Source organism: Calypte anna, chromosome 28 (genome assembly GCF_003957555.1).
Source record: "Calypte anna isolate BGI_N300 chromosome 28, bCalAnn1_v1.p, whole genome shotgun sequence".
Classification (NCBI taxonomy): domain Eukaryota; kingdom Metazoa; phylum Chordata; class Aves; order Apodiformes; family Trochilidae; genus Calypte; species Calypte anna.
In genome coordinates this window covers 5,205,067-5,225,750 of record NC_044273.1, presented here as the reverse complement: position 1 = coordinate 5,225,750, position 20,684 = coordinate 5,205,067, and the positions used below count along the sequence as shown (strand labels likewise).

At 57.7% G+C, this 20,684-nt stretch overlaps 2 protein-coding genes and 2 non-coding genes across 6 annotated transcripts; 1 reads left to right on the top strand and 3 right to left on the bottom strand.

The window, feature by feature from the left end:
- Positions 1-27: 27 nt before the first annotated feature.
- Positions 28-101, bottom strand: TRNAN-GUU. Its single transcript has one exon. It is a non-coding gene; the product is annotated as a tRNA-Asn (tRNA).
- Positions 102-431: 330 nt separating this feature from the next.
- TRNAF-GAA lies at positions 432-504 on the top strand. The gene has a single exon. It is a non-coding gene; the product is annotated as a tRNA-Phe (tRNA).
- Positions 505-601: 97 nt separating this feature from the next.
- On the bottom strand, positions 602-8,376 carry PWWP3A (PWWP domain containing 3A, DNA repair factor). 3 transcript variants are annotated; one of them, XM_030466482.1, is made up of 15 exons: positions 8,286-8,376; positions 7,994-8,036; positions 7,470-7,564; positions 7,135-7,226; positions 6,785-6,855; positions 5,243-6,166; positions 4,787-4,906; positions 4,361-4,431; positions 3,891-3,967; positions 3,522-3,582; positions 3,315-3,390; positions 3,160-3,210; positions 2,375-2,802; positions 1,756-1,844; positions 602-1,538 (listed from the first exon to the last, which is right to left on the bottom strand). In XM_030466482.1, exons 3-15 carry the CDS (start codon positions 7,524-7,526, stop codon positions 1,460-1,462), a joined length of 2,196 nt encoding a protein of 731 aa, XP_030322342.1. In that variant the 5' UTR covers positions 7,527-7,564; positions 7,994-8,036; positions 8,286-8,376; the 3' UTR covers positions 602-1,459. The 3 variants fall into 3 exon arrangements, with proteins under 3 accessions (XP_030322342.1, XP_030322344.1, XP_030322343.1); XM_030466484.1 differs by having other exon boundaries at positions 8,342-8,376; XM_030466483.1 differs by having other exon boundaries at positions 8,292-8,354.
- Positions 8,377-10,106: 1,730 nt separating this feature from the next.
- On the bottom strand, positions 10,107-16,864 carry LOC103533388 (calcium/calmodulin-dependent protein kinase type IV). The gene is made up of 11 exons (XM_030466130.1): positions 16,767-16,864; positions 14,756-14,834; positions 14,465-14,527; positions 12,099-12,181; positions 11,934-12,006; positions 11,427-11,517; positions 11,267-11,341; positions 11,071-11,146; positions 10,830-10,956; positions 10,589-10,741; positions 10,107-10,331 (listed from the first exon to the last, which is right to left on the bottom strand). Exons 1-11 carry the CDS (start codon positions 16,862-16,864, stop codon positions 10,107-10,109), a joined length of 1,143 nt encoding a protein of 380 aa, XP_030321990.1.
- Positions 16,865-20,684: the final 3,820 nt, after the last annotated feature.

Sequence of the window (20,684 nt, the reverse complement as noted above, 5' to 3'; positions counted from 1 at the left end):
TCCCGGAGGAAAAGGCTGCGCTGGACGCGTCCCTGGGTGGGCTCGAACCACCAACCTTTCGGTTAACAGCCGAACGCGCTAACCGATTGCGCCACAGAGACCGCGCTGCCGCCGCTCGCCCCGCCCCCAATCCTCTGGGCACCGAGACCCCCCCGGACCCCCCCCGGACCCCCCTCGGGCCCCCCCGGGCCTGCCCGGACCCCCCCAGGGCCCCCCCGCCCTGCACGGAACCACCCCGGGATTCCTCGGTGGGTCCCCGGACCCCCGGAGCTGCCCGGATTCCCCCAGGACCTCCCTGGACCCCCCCGCTCTGCAGGGAACCCCCCCGGGACTCCTCGGTGGGTCCCCGGACCCCCCGTGCTGCCCGGGACCCCCCGGGACACGAACCCGAACCCGGGGGTGACGGGAGGGGGGGCGGGCGGCAGAACGGGGCCGAAATAGCTCAGCTGGGAGAGCGTTAGACTGAAGATCTAAAGGTCCCTGGTTCGATCCCGGGTTTCGGCAAATTCCCTGTTTTTAATTTATTTTTTTTTCCATGTAGAGCCCCCCCTGCTCCCCCCTCGCCCCCCTCTGCTGCCCACACACTGCCCACACCAGCCTCTTTGTTTTCCTTTTTTTTTAATTGTATAACCTCAAAACAAAGAGAAGCAGCAGCAGAGGCAGAACAGGTGGAACTGCACCTGGAAGGAGAAGGTGCCTCAGTTACCAACCAGAATGATGAATACAGAGCAATTAAAAGTGTAACTAAAATAAATTCACATAACAAAACCCAGAATAGACCAAGCCACACCTAAACTTCTTCACCTGAAACTCCTCTTGCTTGGCAGAGCTGGTACAGCAGATTTCCAGGACAATAAATGACAAATTGGGCTTTATCCTTAAACCATTCCCCACACCACTGCACAGCTGGCACAGCACTGGGGGTTTTAAAGCCTCTCAAGCAGCCTGCAGGAGGCTTTCCCTGCCACCCAGAAAGGGCACCAGGGGTTGGGTTTGCTGCAGCCTTGGGATTCCCACAGGATTTTACACCAAAACCTCTGCTCCTCCCATCACCAGGTCCCAGTTTTATTTCACACAAAGCAGAAGAGCCACAACCCCCCCTGGAAACTCTGCCAGAGGGGAAGCAGCAGCAGAGCCATGGGGCTGGATCACCCCCCAGGAGGTGATTTTCTGAGGACAAACCCCTCCATTTGTCAGATATTTGGCCAAAATCATTGACACAAAGCTTTAATGTTACAGCCAGGAGCCCCACAGAACACAGGGCAGCTCTGTGAGGAAAGGTCCCTGCCCCTTCCCCATCGTTTTTCCAGGAGGTTTGGCAGCTCCCCGAGGCAGGGGGAGAGTGACTCAGGTTCTGAGCACACACAGGTGGCTTTTACAAAGCAAGGATGATAACAAGTTTCACACAAATGACCAGTTCAGGGTGTACACCCAGTGCTGGGGGAGGCTGTACCACTGCTCAGCTGCTGTCTGCAGACTCTGCTTGGTTCTTCTGCTTTTTCCTTTCTAGGATTTCTTCATCAAACATTTCTCTCTCCCTGGAAAGGAAAATGTTGGAGTTCTGTAGAGAAAATAACCTGGAGAGGCCCCACACAGGGGGGACTCAGCAAGGACATTTCCTCACATCACTTTGCTGCTCAGACATTAAGTTTCCTTCCACGAAGGGAAGGGATGGAGCTCTCCTGCCCTTCCACTCACATCTTGCTGTAAAAACTCTCCAAAACAATTGAGAGAATGCTAAAAAGGAAGACTTACCTCTTGCTCACAGATGGGCCTTTCATGTATTTCTCTTCTGCCTGCTCGTAGTCAATGTCATCCACAGCAGAAATGGCATAGATGATGGCCTAGAAAAGCAATTAATTAATTTCTACTCCTGAAACAAAAGCTCAGTTCCCAGCAGAAACATCTCCAGCATCAGATCCCTCAGTCACTTGGCTGAAACAGTTTGGTGTGAACCTCAGGTCCTAAACCCAACACCACAAACCTGTCCTCTGAACACCCCAGGGGAGGATTATTGCAGCCAGGTTGGGACATTCTTCAGAGCAATTTTGTTTCTAAACGTTTTCCCAGGGAAGTTCCCAACAATAAATATCTCAAATTATCACTGTGAGAATAAAAACCCCACCCCTGATGAACCCAGAAAACCCAGAGGTAACAAAGAAGCAAACAGAGCTTTGTAGAGTTACAGAACTCATCAAACCCCACCTGACAGCAACCAAACATCACCCAACCTCCAGCTTCTCTCCTGTACCAACAACTGGGGGTCAGGGGGGGCAGATGAACCCTCCTGCTCCAGGGCACACTCCCCAGTCAGTACAGGAGTTTGTTCTTCACCTCCTTCAGCCTTTGCTTTCCTCAGGGTTTGTTCACTTACCTCAGGCAGGAGGACATCTGAAATGAATCTGATTCCATCTCCATTCAAGGGGTGCAGGCTCTTGGTGTCCATCTCCTGATACACCTCTGTCAAGTAGTTGACAACCAGGTCCAGCTGTTCCTCATCCTCCAAGTAGGTTTCCACACAGGCCATGTATTTCCTTGACTTCTGGAACCCCTTCAGCCAACGGGATTGTTTCCTGCTGGTCAGGATAGCCAGGAGATGCTCTTCAGCCCCTTTGGTCTTCACAATAAACTCCACAATCTTTTTATTGGCTCTGTCCCGAGCAGCCCTGGTTCTGTCAGGAAGGAGTTTCTTGGAGGGTTTCTGAGGTGAAGCTTCTGGAGGCTCTTCCTGAACTTCCTCTGCTGTCCTGGAAAAGGTCATTTGGGCTGGACCTTGGTACCCTTCCTTTCTAACTGGGTAGCCTGGAGGGAAAAGCCATGATCCTGCTCAGACACCCACAGCAAGGGGCTGCCTTGCACTGCACACACAAACATGGAACAAAGGACTTCCCTGACAAGAGTTCCTTCCTTTCCCCCCAAAAAGGGCAAAACCCACCAAATGAATCTTATTTTTGCCTCAAAAAGACCAGGGAGTTGCAACTCTGAGCTGAACTCACTGCAACATGAAATAACCACTTACCTGACCATCTTTAACTCTCAGGATTTATCTGAAACCTCAGAGTGCACCAGAAGGGTGTGGTACCTGTGACCCTGAGACCCAACACCAGAGCAGAACTTACACACTGAGAGAAGACCACAAGAGGTAACAAATCCACTTACTGATATCTGCAGCAAAATACTCCAGGAAGGACCCCGTAAAGGAATGACAACCTAAAAAGCCCAACAGAGGGTTATTGATCAGGTCAGTGAAGCCTGGGGACCACAGCTGGCAGCTCTGCTGGGCACCCTCAGCCTGGGGGACATCCTCTGCTCACCCACTCTGATCCTGTAGTCAGAGATCAGCCTGATGCACCACTCGATTTCCTGGCGATAATGCTCCCTGGCTCTGTCCTGCAACCCCCAAACCAGGAATTAATTAATGCTCTGTTCAATCAAGTGACAGACCTGGGAGCACCTCACTCCTCCCCAGGGGCACTTCCACCCACTGGGATTTCTCCCAACACGTTCCCAGGAGCACTTACTATGAGGTCCTGCTTTTCTTCACAATCAAAATGCTTCAGGTTCTTCAGAGATATGGAAAATCTTGGGAGAAAAGAAAGAAACCCAGGTAGGGAAGAGGTTGAGCTGAACCTCTGTGGTTCCACCACAGTTTTACACCTCCCTGGAAGTCAGATTTCCCAGGGAACTCAGGTGTTGCTGCTTTGGGTTGTTGCCCTTTCGTTCTGAATTCCTCCCTCAAGCCTCAGCTGCTCCCCCCCAGCCCCACCCTGTCCCCTGGCACAGCCCACACCCAAAAATCCTCCCCCTGGGCTCAGTGTTCAGTGACTGCTCACTGCCCTGTGCCAGGAAGAAACTGAAAGTTCAGAGGTGGTCAAAATCCCCCCATTTACCCTTTTTTCTTGGCACTTGCATTCCCCTCTATCAGCAGCACACACGCCCTCCTGTGCTTCCTCTTCACCTTCTTGACCTGTGGGGAAGACAAAGCCCCACGAGCACCCTCAGATCCCCCCCAAACCCTGCACGTCTCACAGGGATGCACAACCCACACTTCATTCTTTGTATTTGTTCAGATTCCTCCAAGTGCCAAGCACAGAAGTTAACCCAGGGCAGCCTCTGCCCACAGCCAGACACAGCAGCACCACAGCCACCCCCTGCTCCAGCACAGACATCAAACACCACACTTTACTTTTTAACACACTTTTGTCCCTTTGGAAGATTTTTTCTGGCAGAGCTTTATCATTTCCAGCTCCACATGAGTCAAGAAGGGCAAAAGACCCTCGAGACCTTGGGAAGCTGCTCCTTCTCAGCACCCCAGGCCATGGAAACAGCCCCAGAAGAGGCAGCAGGGATCTCCTCTTACCACAGCTGGCCAGTAGGGATACCTCCCCAGCTTGCACCAGACCAAATTCCCTTCTTCAATTGATTGAGGTTCTGTGAGGAAAAAGAAAATAATTCCATACATTTACATGTGGATCAGACAAGATTCCTTTCAGGAATTTCACTTCAGAGACTTTTAGAGGTTTCAGCCCAGGCAACAGAGCAGCCCCCCCAGAGCACAGCACAGCACAGCACAGCACAGGCAGCTCTGGCCACAGAACTCTGTTCAACCCTTGCTCAGTTTTAGGATGTTTTGCATTTTGTTCTGTTCCAAAAAAAGACTTTTTTGGGGCATTCAAGAATTCTTTTTTATTCCAAGCTTGAACAAAGCTGGGTTCACTCCCTAGCAAGGTGAGGCTGCAGCAGCAGGGAAGCACAAACAGCCTAAAAGAAAGATCACAACTCCTACCTTGGAGTGATAAAATACTGGGGAGCTCCTCCTCCTCCTCCTCTTCATCCACCAGAGGTGAGAGGCAAGAGAAACTCCCTGAGGAGGTGATCTTTGAAGCCAGGTCAGATGGTTCCAGTCCTGCTGAGAGCAGCAAACACCAAAGCTCATAAGCAAGGAGAGCAATTAAAGAAGGTTCAAACCTCAGAGCAGGTGAAACCCACATGGGTGTGGGGGTCTGTCACACCACAACCCCCCCCAACACCCCCAGGTAGAGACAAAAGAATCTGCACAGAGGATGAGAAGGGAAAGGAAGAAGCCCAGGCTGCTTTTTAGCTCATCCTCAAGTGATTTCATCTCCTCCCTCCCCGAATCTCCTGGGGAATTAAACCCAGTGACTCCAGAGCCAGGCTAAGGGCAGCCCTGGGAGGTTCCAGGGGGAGGATGAAGCTCCCCTTCCCCCAGCCACATGCCCACCTTCATCATCCTCAAAGTCTGGCAGCTGGAACTGCTTCACTGTGCTGAGGACCACGGGGGAAGGGTTCTCTTCTTCCTCCTCTGGGGGCTGAGCAGGAGAGAGATCCACAGCCAGCCCTGAGCTGGAAGGATCAGATGAAGATTTGGGGCAGTTCCCACATTTCCTTTTCCTGAGGGAGGGCCCCGTGGTGCTGTTGTTCTCCTGCTTCATCCGTTTCAAACTCCCTGCCTTTGGAATTCCATGGCATTGCTCTGTCATGCTTCCACTCTCACCATCCAGGTCTTTTCCCCAGTCCCCTGAGGAATCTGGAAATGTCCTCCCAGGCTGAGTCCTCCCAGGCTGCCTCCTGGTGTTCAACCTTCTGCCAGGCCCCCCCGTGTCAGCCCTGGGGTGGTCAGGCAGAGCAGACCCCTCCTCAGCCAGGGGCTGTGCTGGATCCTGGGGGGAACCATTCCCACCTGCCTCAGGTGCTCCTGCACCTCCTGGTTTCCTTCTCCCCTGGTTGCTCTTCCCCTTCCTGGGCCTCGAGGAGGTTTTGTTTCCTCGTTTGGGTTTTGGCAACGACCTGGGCTTGACTTTCCTCTCTCTCTGTCGTGGCTCTGACTCTGGGATGTTGTGATTCTGACACTCTGGGCCTGACGCCCCAGAGGAGCCCCCAGAGCCCCCTTCAGGAGGGTTGGTTCCACTTTTAGGGTTCTCAGCCTTCAGCCTGGGGTTGGGTTTTGGTTCGCTTTTCTTCTCAGAAGCCTCAGGAGATGAGGCAGAGCCTGAACTGCTCCCCCCAGGAGGAGCTGCTCCTCCTCCTCCTCCTCCTGCAGGTTCCTCTCTGCCTGAGTCGTTTTGATTCAGAATATCCAGGGCCAGTTTCAGGGACTGCCTGTACTTCAGGTCTTCCACAACCTCACTTGGGTTCTGCCTTTGATCTGAGGAAGCAGAGCACACAACAAGGGTTCTTTGGACACAACCAGCTGTACTCACTGGGTGGCTTTTGTTTGGGATAAAGTCCCCAATAATCCCCAATTCTGCAGGCAAAGTGCAGGGAGACCCAAGTGCAGGTTCCTGCTCCTTCCCCTGATGGAAGCAAACACCAGGGCCTGCCCACCACAAAGCCTGTGGGGATGGTTGGGGTATTCCTGAGTTTTAGGGGTGGGATGGAAAGAAATGCCAAAGAAAACAAAACCCCACAAACAAACAAGAAAAACCAAAACCAAAAAACCCAAACAACCAAAAAACCCAAACAACCAAAAAACCCAAACAACCAAACCAACCAAAAAAACCAAAGAGCCAAAAAACCCAACCAACCCAACCCAACCCAACCAACCCAACCCAACCAACCAACCCAACCAACCCAACCCAACCAACCCAACCCAACCCAACCAACCCAACCCAACCAACCCAACCCAACCAACCAACCCAACCCAACCAACCCAACCCAACCCACCCACCCAACCAACCAATGCAATGTAAGCCAGCTGCCTCCCCAGGGGAGGTTTTTGTGCCATTCTCTCCCAGGCCACCCCCAGGCTTTGCCACCTCCTCACCCAGCTTGGCAGCGATGGTTTCGATCCGTTCCTCCTGCAGAGGCAGAGCTCCAGCACAGCTCACCCTGACCCTGCAAACACACCAAACCACCCTGAAGCCCTCACACCACCCCTCCCTCTGCCCCCCCTGACACTAACCCCACACTGCTTTGGGCCCCCCCAGACCCCACAGCAGAATAAAACCCCACAGGGACAGTGCCTGAGCTGACAGGGATGTTCCAACCCCACTGCCAGCCCTAGAGAGGCACCAGGGCTTGGGAGCATCAACTCCTTCCCTCAATCAATTACTCCTTTTTCTTTTTTTTCCCCTTTTTTTCACATCTAAGAGTACAAGCACAAAGTCACTTAACTGTTCCTTCAAGCCAAGGATTTCAACTTCAAGAGAAGTCTCCTTCAGGTTTGTTACAGATGTTTTCCCAGCAGCTCCAGTTTTGCACAAAACCTACATTCAGGTAAAAAAACAACAAAAAAAAAGTGTTTAAAATGCCTGACCATTCTGTCACACCGTGGAACAAATCACAAACACTTCCAGCAGGAAGAGCACAGAGAAGCCTGAAGGTGCCCAGCCCCTGGCTGCAGCATCAGGACCTCACAGATCTGCTCTGGTTTTAAAGTCTTTTTTTAAAGCCCTTTCATCAAATGGGGTTCCTGGTGCTCACAAACCCCATTTCCACCTCTGCTTTACCTTTGCTGGCCACAAACGTTCCTTCCAGGTGCAGAGCACATACTCTTGATCTGTCATGATGGGGCTCACACAGAAAGGGAAAATTCCAGAGTGCTCTGAAGGAAAAGGGAATAAAAGATTTACACCACACCTGCTCTGCTTTTATCTGCCTTTTTTTTTTATGTTTTTTTTCTAAAGAAACAGAAGGCTTGGAGCACAGTATGGGAATTATTCCCCATTTTACCCTGGAGATGATCGGGTTCCTATAGCTCAGCATGCAGTTAAGCTCTCAGTGTCTCTCTCCATGTGCAGCCTCAGGAGGTCCCACTGAACGTGGGAGTGGAAATAACACAGCAGACAACCCACAAACCCCACAGAGAGCTGCTGGGGCCTCCCCTCCCCAGCTGAGAGCGGCCACTGCTCCCTCCTGACACGTTGCTGCCCCTTTGTACACCACTGATCACTAAGTCCCCTCCAGGGCCCTCCCGTCCCTAACAGACCCGGCAGGCTCCAGACCCCAGCACGGAGCCGCTCCCGGTACTTACCCAGCCGAACCCTTCAGTCCCCTCGGCACCCAGGAACGCGCTCCTGCCGCAAACACAACAACACGCACCGGTTACCGCACCCCGGGCAGGGATCGCAGCCCCGGACCCCGCTTCCCCTCACGCACCCGCCGGGCCTGAGGGGTGTGGGGGGGGAGCAGGCCCGGTGCTGCGGGGCAGGGGAAGGGGCCGCGGGGTCCCAGCTCCGGGAGGGGGGGGGGGGTACCGGGCCCGCCCTTCGCGCCCTTCCCAGCCCCAGAGCGAAGACCAACGCGCCCATCGCCCCCTCAGTTACCGGTACCGGTACCGAGCCCGGGCCGGGCCCCAGCCCCGCTCCGCCGCCCGCCATACCCGGGCTGCCGCCTTGGCCACGCCCCCTGGGCCACGCCCCGCGCGTGCGCCGCCCGCCCCTTCGGCCGCGCCGCAGCCAATCAGCGAGCACCGCCAATCCCCGCGCCCGTTGCCTCGCGTCGCTCCGCCCCCTCTCCCCCGGCTCCTCCATCCTATTGGGCCGGCGCGGTGACGTCACGGCCGGCCGCGCGGCGCTGCAACCCTGGCAACGGGGCGGTGACGTCAGCGCTTTGTGACGTCAGCGCTTGTGACGTCAGGGCGCGGCAGCCAAGCCGCCTCCCGCCCCCATTGCACCGAGAGGGCCCCGCTGCGGGTCTGGGGAGAAACTGGGTGAAAATGGGTGAAAAACGCAGAAAAACTCCGGAGGTCTCCGCGGAGCCGCCCCGGGCTGAGCCCCCGAGGTTGGGAATAAAGCCGGGGAGGCAGCAGCGGTCCCGGGGGGTTGGGTCGTTCCCTGGGGCAGCTCCTGACGTGTCCCACACAACCCCTCATCCTGCGGGTTGGGCAGCTCAATTCCAGCCCCATCCTGCCCCAAAATGAGGAGAATTCACGGAAAAAGCCCAAGTGGGCTTTGAACACCCGGGAGAGGAGAGAAGGAGGTTAAACGTGGAGCTGTGTGACAGGCTGAGTGTCACCGCAGGGCAGGACAAAGGGGACAAAGGGGACAAAGGGGACAAAGGGGACAAAGGTTCAGTCCCTGCTGTTAAAAAGGAGAGAAAACCCCACCCTGCCTGCAGAACACCAAAAAACACAGAAATCCAGAATTTTCCCCTCTCCAAAACGTTCTTTAATTCCAGTTTGCCCTTGCTGTCCCCTGTCCCTCTGCCCCCTCTCCCTTTGTCCCTCTGTCCCCAGAAAAAACCAAACCTTGGCTCCAACTTTTCTTTTTTCTTTTCTCCAGCTGAGCTGTTGCCCAGAACTCGCTGGTTTAGCCCCAAACCATGAGGGGCCTGCTGGGCACACCAGGGATTTCTGTGACCCCCCCCCCACCCGTGTCCTGTGGCTTCTCCTCTCTGATCCCTTGTTCTGCACTGAAATCCACCCGAGTTTATCCCGGGGCTTGGCAAAAACGGCCTTAAAATAAACCCCAAACCTGCTTTTCAGGAAGTTTCTCTGCTGATTTCACCACCCAGGAAACCCGGGCATCCCCTCGTGGGGGGCCTGGCAGCCAGGGAGAGGAGTTTGGTGTTCTCTGCTCTGATTTCTGGGGTAAATTAACTCAAAACTGGGGGGGGAGACACAGAGGGGCCACCACCCGGTGACACCCCTGCTGCCACCAGCGACCCCCAGCAGGGCTGAGCAGGGGACAAGGGACACTGGAGAGGAACCAAAGCACAGAGTGGAGGTCGCTCACCCACTGGAGACAACAAGGGAACCACGGGGGAACTTTTCACGCGTGGGTTCAGACCCTGTCTGAGCTCACAGCTGGGGCTGGGACAGCAGAGGTGACACTGGTGGCCAGGGCTGATCCAGGTGCCCCCTCAGGACTCTGTACAGAACTTTGTCACCACCAAGGGAAGGACAGAGAAATCCCTGAGCCTTTTGCTCCGGGGTTCTTGAGGGATCATTCCCACCCACAGTGCCCAAAGCTCTCAGGTTTCAGGGCAGCCCGGGCCAGCAGCCTCCCCTCCTCAGCTGGGGACACAACTGCACTGCCAAGGGCACCACAGCCCCGGGGCTGCACCCCTGGGGGGCTCCGTGTCCCCCCTGTCCCCATGGCAGCCTCCGGGGTCACGGGGATGTCCCCTGGTGGAGCCGTGGCTCTTCAGCTCTTCATGGGACCCTCGGACACGGCAGGGACATCGCTGGGAAAAGCCTCCAGCTCCTCGGGGGTGGCCGTGTTGGTGGCTTCGGGGCCGGGGGTCCCTGTGCCCTGGGGCAGGCGGGTGTCCCCGGGGTGTCCCCCCCCCCGGCTGCGGCCACTGCGGGAGCAGTCGTGGTGGCCGTGGTTGCCCAAGCGGCTGGAAGCCACCACGGCCTTCATGGCAGCCTGTGGGGGTCACAGCAGCCTCAGGGGGGGTTGGGGGGCTATGGGGGTCTCCCCCACACCCCCCGAGGTGCTGGAGCCTGGGGAAGGGGAGGTGGCACCCGCTGCTCCTCAGCCTGTCACCCCCTTCCCCGAGCCACCCCCCGGGCTGCCACTTGTCCCTGAGCATTCTCGGCGTGGGACAGCAGCTCCCAGAGGTTTGCACGGGGGGGCAGGAGCAGGAGCCCCCCCCGGGGGCTGAGGGGGCTTTTCCAGCTCACCTTCAGCTTCCTCCTGGCGTTGAATTCCTGCAGCTTTCTCTGCGTGCTGTCCATGTGGGCAAACTTGGCGGCTTTCCCGGTGACCCAGGGGTGCTCCAGTGCCTGCTGGACCGTCAGTCTCTTCTGGGGGTCCAGCACAATCAGCTTTCTCACCTGGAACCCATAATCCCGCAGAGAGAAAGCTTCCTCTTGCCGCCCCCCCCTGCTCCCCCAGTTTTATCATCTCCTGAACCCCTCTCACCAGGTCCTTGGCGTTCAGGGAAACCTCGTCCCACCAGGGGGACACGAACTCGTAGTCGCAGGTGAGGATGCGGCCGTACATGTACTGATCCCCCCGGGGGTCGAAGAAAGGCTCGAAACCGCAGAGCCTGGGGGGGTGGGACAGAGGAGGAGCTACAGAACCCGACCCAAAGCCCGGCGGGGGGCAGCCCTGGGGGCGTCTCCCGTCCGCGGGGGGCGTGGGGAGGGGTCCGGTTACTCACAGGATGTAAGTGATGACCCCCACGGACCACATGTCAACCTCGGGGCCGTACGGACCCCCCTGGAGGATTTCAGGGGCTGGAAGCAGAGTTTGGGGTCAAAGGGAAGGCACAGCAGAGGAATCGGCTCCTGCCATCCCTGCCCTGAGCTGTGCAAGGGCTCAGGATGGGGACCCCGGTCCCCCCCTTTCCTGCTCACCGCAGTACCCCGGGGTCCCACAGACGGTTTTCATGGTGTCCTGGTCATCCACGATCTTGGAGAGCCCGAAGTCACCTTTGGGGGGGGATGGAGAGGGGTTGTTGGGGACCTCTCCATCCCCCCGTGCTGATCCTCCCCCTGGGGGGCTGCTGAACCTCACCGATTTTAAGGGGAGCATCAGGGGAGAGGTCTGCATAGAGCAGGTTCTCAGGCTTCAGGTCCCTGTGGACAACTCCATTTTTGTGCAGATACTACAGAGAGAGACAGGGGGGACGTGGGGGGGATGTGGGGGGGATGGGATGAGCCAGGGGCCTCAGACAGGATTTGGGATGAGGCACAAACCCAGGACTAACTCCCCTCATCGCCCCTCTGGAATAATCCCCGGTGCTGGAGCTGCCGGCAGGGCTGTGGGGGCACAGCAAGGACATTCCCCCTTATTGAGTTTCCATTCCAAACCCTCCCGTTGCCATAGAAACCCCATCTCCAGCTCAGCCCCTGCTGCAGAGCACCACTGACCTTCCCCCCTCTTCTCCTTCACCCCCCAAGCGCAGCTCAGAAGAGGCACCTTGGCTGGTGACACCTCTCCCTGGGGGGTGTTTGGTACTTGGAGGGGCCCCCCTGGAGCTCCCTCCCTGCCAGACCCCAGGGCTCCGGGGGGGAATGTTACCCAAACAGCTTCCAGGATCTGCTTGACCACGTGGGCTGCATCCCGCTCGCTGTAGAATCCCCTCTCCACGATCCTGGGGGCAACATCGGCCCCCTCCTCATCCTCCCCTGCCATGGGGGGAGGCTCTGGAGGAGCCAGGATGGGGGTGGGGTGGGCTGGGGGTACCTGTCAAAGAGCTCCCCTCCTGTCACCAGCTCCAGGACGAGGACGATCTCAGAGGGTGTCTCGAAGATCTCCTTCAGCTTGATCTGCAAGGAGCAACAGGAGGGATCTGGGATCCAGGAGTGGGATGCAGATGCAGGATGGAGGAGTGGGATGCAGGAATGGGATGCAGATGCAGGATGAAGACATGGGATGCAGGAATAGGATGCAGGAATGGGATGCAGGAGTGGGATGCAGATGCAGGATGCGGGAGTGGGATGCAGATGCAGGATGTGGCAGCAGCAGCAGCAGCACTGCCCCCCCTTTCCTTTTGATTTGTTTGAACATGTTTGGTTTGGGGTTTTTTTTTTCTTAAGCTGTTTGGAACAGCCCTGCTCACTTGGTCACACCTCAAAGAGGATGAAGGGAAGAGGAAGAGGAGCACGTGGTGCCTTTATCCTCCTCCTGTCTCATCTTAGCTGGAAGGGGAGCTCACTGAAGGTTTTGGATGGCACCTCAGGCACCCACATCCAGCCCTCATCCCTCTGGGATGGAACCTGCATCCAACGTCAGCGATACAGGATACAGACACAGAGAGGCCAAACCACCCCTGGGACCATTTTGCAGAGGAAAAGGCCCTAAAGAAACACTGCTTTTCTCCTGGTTTTTTGTTTGTAGCTCCCACGCAAGGTTTTGGATGTCTGCACGCCACCTTTGTGCCTCTGCAGCAAACCTGGAATTAACAGGTTTCTCTTGGAAAATCTGTCAAAAAAAAAATTTTTTTGAATTTTTTTTTTTTTTTTTAATGGAAAACAGAGAATTTCATGCTGCTTAAGACTTTTGTGACACTGTGAATTTCATGGGGCTTTAATCATTACCTTCATAGGCTGGGTGACAAGCAGTGATACCCCGCGGGGTGAGAGACACTATGTGGCAGCTTATTGCATTATAATAATACAGGGAAGCACTATAATTTTCCTATTAACTTCAAAAGTTTACAATCCTATTATCATCTGCTGCCGAGGTTGGGGCTGAACGATAGCGAGGACGTGGACGGCCCCGGCGTAAACCATGAAACGGGAGCATCACTTCTTCAAAAACCCATCACTTGAGCTGGGGAGAGCCAGCAGAACCCTGCAGAAAACTCAGCGATTTAAATATTAAAACCTTCCTGCTGGCTCCTCCTCGGCAGCTCCGTGGTGCCACTGCCTGGAGAGGGAAGGAGGCGGGAGGGCAGAAATGGGATTTTCTGTTCCCTGTCTGATAAGACATCAGAGAAAAACCTCTGCCCAGCCATGGTTGGGATCACCCAAGTGTCCTCCTGGGATGCTCCGGGAAGGTGATCCCTGTCCTGGCTGCTCCCGTGTCTGCCCCAACATCCTGAGACAGGATCCATGGAAGAAGGAGAAGCACCTGGAACACCCCAAGGCAGGGCCGTGTCCTCAGGGGCTGCAGGACACGCTGGCTCCAGCCCCTTTGTCCTCCTCCTCCTCCTCCTCCTCCCTGTTTTGGGGATGTTGGGAAGTTCTCTCAGCTTCTGTTCATGCATCAGGGTTTCAGGTGGGGGGTGGGCAGGGTGTCTGTCCCCTGGGGCTTGGAGCCACCAGCCTGGGGATGGCCCGGGGATGTTCTGATGATGGTCCAGTGATGGCCCAGTGATGTTCTGGTGATGGCCCGGTGATGTTCTGGTGATGGCCCAATGATGTTCTGGTGATGGCCCATCCACAGAATCCCTTGGAGCAGGGTCTGTCACCAGCCAGCCCCACAGCAGCTCCCAGGTGGCTTCTTTTTGTGTCCTGTCTTTCCCTCAGGTTGTCCCTCAGCAGCTTTTCCACTTCTCCAGGGGAAATTCGGGGCAGGGGGAGCCGGAGGGGATGTGGGGGGGACACAGAGCCCCCTCTGGCTCTGCCATGGGAGAGGGGATGACACAGCAGCCCCAGCTCTGCTGAGGCAGGAGGGGATTTGATCCTCTCTGCAAACCCCTGGAGCAGAGTTCCTGCTGTCCCCTGGGCAGGAGGAGGGGTGACCAGGACACGGCACCCCCCTCCCCAGCCTTGCCTTTCATCTCCCCTTGCAGGATTCATTACAGAGGGGAACATTTCCTGCGGGATTCATTTGATCTCCGGGATGGAAATTGCTGGAAAATGGAAATCTCAGGGCAGGAGATGGGGAGGGGAACACGGGGCGTGGGGTGGGTTCGGTATCAAAGGTGCTGGAAGGAGCAGGGGGTTCAGTCAGGGATGCAGGGATGCAGAGGGGGGATATGGGGTGCAGGGAGGGGATATGGGGTGCAGGGGGGGGATATGGGGTGCAGGGAGGGGATATGGGGTGCAGGGGGGGGATATGGGGTGCAGGGAGGGGTCCCCAGGGCACGGGGGGTTTGCACTCACGATGTTGGGGTGTGAGAGCCTCAGCAGGACCCCGATCTCCGTCCTCACGATTTTTTTGTCAATCTGGAAAGCAAAGACCCCGTGGAGGAGGCGATGTCTGGGTCTGGGTCAGACCCTGCCCCCTTCCCATTGCCCCCTGCAGGGTCCTGTGTTCCCATTGCCCCCCCAAGGCCCGTGGCAGCAGCAAAATGCACCCAGTACCCCCCAGCCCCCTGCCCCGCCGGTGCAGAGGTGCTTTGGGGGTGGAACAGAGTCCCCCCCAGCCCACAGCCTCCCCCCCACCATACTCACTGTCTTCTTCAGGATCTTGGCAGCATAGGGAGTGCCCGTGCCCTTCTCCTGGCAGCTGAACACCACCGAGGTGGCTCCCCTGGGGGGACAGAGGGCTGTGAGGTGGCTGCAGCAAAGGGAGGCTCCTCACCCCCCCCCCAACCTTTGCCAGCTCAGCATGAATTCCCCCCTCCCTGCATCATTTCCAGCTTTCCCTGGCAAAGCCATTTTAATTAAAACTCAGTACTACAAGGGGTTTAAATCCTTAAGCAGCTTTCATCAGAGGAGGGAGGTTCCCTGTCCCTGCTGGTGGCCGGGGATGACCCCAGTGGGGACTGCAGTGTCTCCCATCTGGCTGCATCCCCAGGGATCCCGTGCAAACCCCCCCCGACAGGAAAGGGACTGTCCCTGTGCCAGCCCAGCCCTGTCCCCCAGCTCCTGGCCAGGTCTCCATCCAGTTAATGAGGTTTGCCAACCACCAGCAGTGAAACCAACCCTCACTGCAGGCTGTGACAGGGCTCGGTGACAATTCCATCCTCACGGCCTGGTTCCTCGGGGCAGAGGAATTCTCATCCCCAAATAATCAACCACATTTTCTTCTTCTTTGGCTTTTCAACCTTCCAGGACCAAGTTCAGGCTCTGAGGTTCCCAGCTGTGTCCTCGACCCAGGCAAGCACCAACCCCAAAGCCCTGAGCCCCCAAACCCCACCTTTCATCCCAAAACCTCCCCGGAGACCAAGCCCAGCCCCAGCCTGGCTGCAGGGGACCCCACACCGACTGCCCCGGTGCTGCTGGCACTCCCCGGGGTCCTCTCATGAAAGATTTGTTTTGAAAACCAGAGTGGGTTTTTTGCAACTCATCCGGCTGAACTTGGGAATCCCGTTCCCATGGCAACGGCAGAGCCGGGTACCAGAGGGCCGGGGGATGCTGCAGAACCTGCAGTTCAGACCTTAGTCATTTCCCACACCTTTTTCCTCATCTTGACCAACGTTTTTGATGACATTTTGCTTAGCAAATAAAAAGCAACCTGGACACAGCTCAGGCTTGCTGGGGAGAGGTCCCAGTCACCACCTGCTTCTTCCCCAGCTCAGGAAAACACGCACAACGCTGCAATTCCAACCCAAAATGGCATCACTGTGACCACAACACAAATGTGGTTCCGATGGGAGCAAAAGCCACCAGCACCTTTGATCCTAAATCTGGGGGGTGCTGGGGCTGCCCCTTGTGGCACAGCACAGGCTGCCCCTCGTGTCCCCAGTTCTGGTGGCAGCCAGAGAGATCCCTGCTGGCTTAGGGATGCCAAGCCCCTCACCCGGGCACCAGGGCTGCTGAAGGCCTCACAAAAAAACCCAAACCAAACCAAAACACAAAAAACAAAAACCAAAAACCAATCAGCCCTGAGCACGGCGGGAGATAATTGCATTTGCTTTGCAGATGAACTGGAAAATGTCGGACAATGGGATTTGCTGAAGGGGCCACGTGCAGCCTGGGCTGGCACCCCCCGCACCTCGGCTCCAAGAACAGCAGCTTTGACCCCAAAGTGCCGGGTGTCAGGCTCAGAGCCTCCTCTGCCCTGCAGGTGGCCACCACCGAAGGGCTCCGGAGCCCCGTGTGCTGCTGCTGGGCTCACACTGCAGGGGGGTGGCACCCACCATAGCCCCGCACCCTGCCAGGCTCCTCACCCACCCCCCCGCAGCCTTGGGCTGCACAGAGGGGAGGTGGCTGTCACCTCCCCGGGGCTGAGAAACACGGGGCTCCACGTGCACAGGGAACCAGGGCCCCATCCTGCCCACCCTCCATCACAATCCATCCCCCAAACCCACCGCTGGACCACCACAAAGGTTCCCAAGCCCCGGGTCACATGGGGCTGGGGGTCTCCTGCCATTCCCACCCTTGTCCATCCCTCCAGACCCTTGCATCCCACTCCATCCCCCTGCATCCCTCTCTCCATCCCTCTCCCTACCAGGCCTTGATTAGGACACAGTTGGCTCTCGCCCCCCACATCATCCTCAGCCCCCCCCCAATCCGGTACCGTCCCAGCTCCGGGCCCACGATGTAGAAATCCTCCAGGGCTGTCTCCCGGCGGGAGCCATCGATCCAATACTCGGTTCCGGTGCTGGAGGAGGGCATGGTGGGCCGGGGGCCGCCGGCTCCTGCCAGCTGCTGGGATGAGGAGCCTGAATGGCGGCCGCGGTCCCCCCAACTCTCTGAACACCCTCCCAAAGCCCCCCCCAAGCCCCCCCGCCCCTGCCAGCGCCCAGATGGCCCCGCAAAAAGCAGCGCTGGGGATTATTGAGCCGCAGCCACAAATCCCCCTCCCGCAGGGCACGTAGGCTGCCTTTTAGGGGATAACCCCCCCTCGAAGGTCTCATGGCCCCCCGGATTTTCACACCAGGCCCCCACACTCCCCTCCATCCCCATCCCTCTCCCTGCGCCCGGAGAACCCCCCCCCCCCCCGCCAGCAATACCCGTTGGGGTATTTGCACCCCCAAACTCCCCCGATATCCAGGTGCTCCCCCCCCAACACACACACATCCACCGCGAGGCTCCCTTGATCTCGGGGTGGGCTTTGGGGATCCCGGCACATACCGTTAGCTGTGGGGGGGCTGCGGGACGGAGCTGTGTCCCCCCCGGCGCTGCCTCATCCCCGGCGCCGGGCGGCTGGGCGGAGGGTGGGTGCGGGGCTGCTCAGCCCCCCTTGCCCACCCCTGGCTGCTGCGGTTGCAGCCGGATGCAGCCCCCCGGAACACAGGACCCCCCTGCAGCTCCCCACTGGGGCGGGGGGCGTAGGACTCAGTTCCTTGGTGGTGCTTTGCGGGGTGCTGAGAGGCGCAGGGAGGGACGCGGGGGTAGCGGAAGGTGGGCTGCGGGACGGGACCCTCCCAGGCACCATCCCCGCCCGGTTCCGCTCTCCGGTGGCTCGGCCGTGCCACCCCCCGGCCCGCGGCCGCCACTGCACCGGGTTCCGCCGCCCCCCACCCCACCGCCCCAAGGCTCCGGGTTTTGCTCAGGGAGCAGCCCCGAGCCCCCACCCCGCATCCGTGCCCCGAAATTCCCAGCCCACCTCCAGAATCGGACCCCACCCGGCACCTCCGCAGGTGCGGAGGGACGGACCCTGCCCCGCATCCCGGGGGGCACCCACAGCCCCGCATACCTGGGGTCCCCATCCTTCCCTGCCCCAGCTGTGGGGGGAAGCACCCAAAGCCCGGCATTCTCCCCCCCCCCAAAAAAAAAAAAAAAAAAAAGCCTCTGGGGGGCCCGATCCTGCCCCGCCCGGGGTGGACGCGGGCGCTGCCGGGTGCGACCGCACGGTGACGCCCTCGGCCACCGGATGGGAGCGGGAGGGGGGGATAGGAGGGGCTGAGATTAGGATGGGGGTGGGATTGGGTTGAGGGAATGAGGTGGGGATGGGAAGGGGGCGGGGGCGAGTGGGGGCCAGGGGTGTGATGGGGCCGCGGGTGGGGTTGGGTGGGAATGGAGATGGAGATGATGGAGATGGAGCTAGGACGGGGAGTGAGAATAGGGTGGGCTGGAGACAGGAAGAGGATGGGAACGGGGATAGAGCTGTGGTGGGACTGGGATTAGGGTGGAGGTGGGATGGGCATGGGGTTAGGACCGGGGTGTCACTGGGGATGGGAATGGGCTCTTTCCCAAGCCCACCTCTGGAGAGCCAAGAGCAAATTTTTGTGTTTTGCCATCAAAAAATGGAAGTAGGGAGAGTGTCCTGCGGGACAGTGACCTTCCACGTGGGACTGATGGGTGCTGATGCTGGTGAGACCCTGGGGACACTGCATGGGGTCCCCACTGCCACAGCTTGGGCAGAGGACCCGCATGAAAGGACCCACCTGAAGGTCTCATTGGCAGGAATTCTCCTTGTAATGGGCTTCCCGAGTATTTATTAGAATATTTTATCATATCTGAGGGAAACAAACTCGGCCCCTCTTGATCTGCTCTGGTTCCAACTCTCTTTTGAAAGGAATCTTCTGAAGGGAAAATATTCACCTGCTCAGTGAATAAATTGACTCTGTTGGTGTCTCTCCCCATCCTGGTACGTCGTGGACACGAGGGTGGGCTGGAAGAGGCTGGTTAGATTAATTAATATTTATCACTTCACCCAAAACAAGCACAATCCCCCTGTTCATCCCCAAAATGTGAGGGGGCTGCATATGAAAAGCAGAAGCAGACCCTTCCCATGGGAAAGCCACTAACACCTCTTGGTGAGGGGGCTGTATCCCACCCATGGCACCCACAGACCCCCTGGGACACCTGCCTGGGGTGTAGCCCCCCTGCACCCCACCTGCTGCACCCCCAGGATCGGGCCCTGGCTCTGGGACAGCCCCCCCAGGGACCCTCCCGATGGATGAGGGACCCTCAGGACCCTCCCGATGGATGGGTGGGAAGATGGGGTGGGAGGAAAGCCTTCAGTCTTTTGTCTGTGGGAGAGGAATTAATTATTTTGTTCTCTCATTACACTGGAATAAAACCCATTTCAGAGCAGCATAAATTTTGGTGCCTGGAGTCGCTTTTTTTAACATCCCAGGAAACATTTCTCTCCCCATCTCACCCTTTTCCAAACCATTTCTCTCTCACTGTGCAGCCGTCGGCGCTCGGGAGGAAGCAGAAGATGGAAGGGCATTAACCCAGCACCCGGAGCCACCCTTGGGGTCAGGATGGGAAAGCAAAGCCGGAGCAGGGACCCCTGAGATCCCCCCAGACCCCACCCCAGGGCCGGGGCTCAGCAGCAAAGCTCAGCCCAGGCCGATCCGTGGCTGGGGACGGTCCCCGTGCGAGGGAGCGGCTGCTGCGGAGCGATGCGCAGTTGTTTGGAACAGAAAATGGAAATTAATACATACGGTTAAACTCCCCCCGGCATCCGCCCCCCCCCATCCCCTCCCCAGCGCCGCTCCTCTCGTTAATTGAATGGCACGAAGCAAATGAGGTCAGAGCTCACTTCAGCCAGACAAGGACACAGAAACACCGCGCCGCCTGCCAGCAGACAGGTCTGGCTACCTAGTGATGTTCAGCGCTCCTGCCAGGAGCCGCTCATTAAAACAACAAAAAAAAAGAAAAGAAAAGAAAAAAAAAAAGCGCAACTAAACTAAAAGCCGGTTGAATCCTCCCGCTAAAGCCCCCGGGGGACACCGAGCCCTCCCTCGCCGAAACGTTTGCGGTAGGAGCAGGTCCCGGGATGTTTCCCCTGCCTGGGATGTGCTGCCAGGGCTGAGCTCCTGCTGCTGCCCCTGCCCAGGACACCTCTGCCCCTTGCGCCTTCCTCCCCCCCATCCCCGCTCTCCGGGATCCCTTCGGCTGGCGCTGGGGCAGTTTCTCACACCGTGCCTCAGTTTCCCCAGCTCTGCCAGGGCAGCACAGCCCGCCCATGGGTGTTGATCCTCCCCAACCTCAGGGCGGCCCCGAGGATGCTCCGTGCTCTGCCGCGGGCCGTGTCCCATCCTCTCGGGCCAGACCCCTCTGCTCTGCATGCTCCACATGTGCCACCTCAGGGGTGACACAGCCACTGCTCTGTGTCCCCGTATTTCCAGGCCTGGCTCAGGCAGGGCCATCCCCCCGCCTCGGGCCTTCTCCTGTCCCGTCCTTGCCGGGTGCTGGGGCAGAGAGAGACCCCTGGCATCTCCCCTCTCCCGGGGGGACACTCAGCATCCCGCGTTCCCTTCTTCAAACAAAGACGGCACCTCCCAGCCCTCCTCCCGTTTCCTTCTCTCCCTTCTGCCTCTCTCTTCCCCCCTTAAAAAAAAAAGAAAAAAACAAGAAATGAGTTGTCTTCCCGCAGATGTGACTAAAAGCACTCTGGAAATGTCAGCCACTGCTGGAAAGGGACCCAGATAACATTTAGCTTTAGGTAAGAGAGTAGATTTTCTCTGCACTAATTCATATTTATAAGCTCTCCCGTTCCCGGGGAGAGCGCGGCACTGATAGCACTCGCTGATTGCCA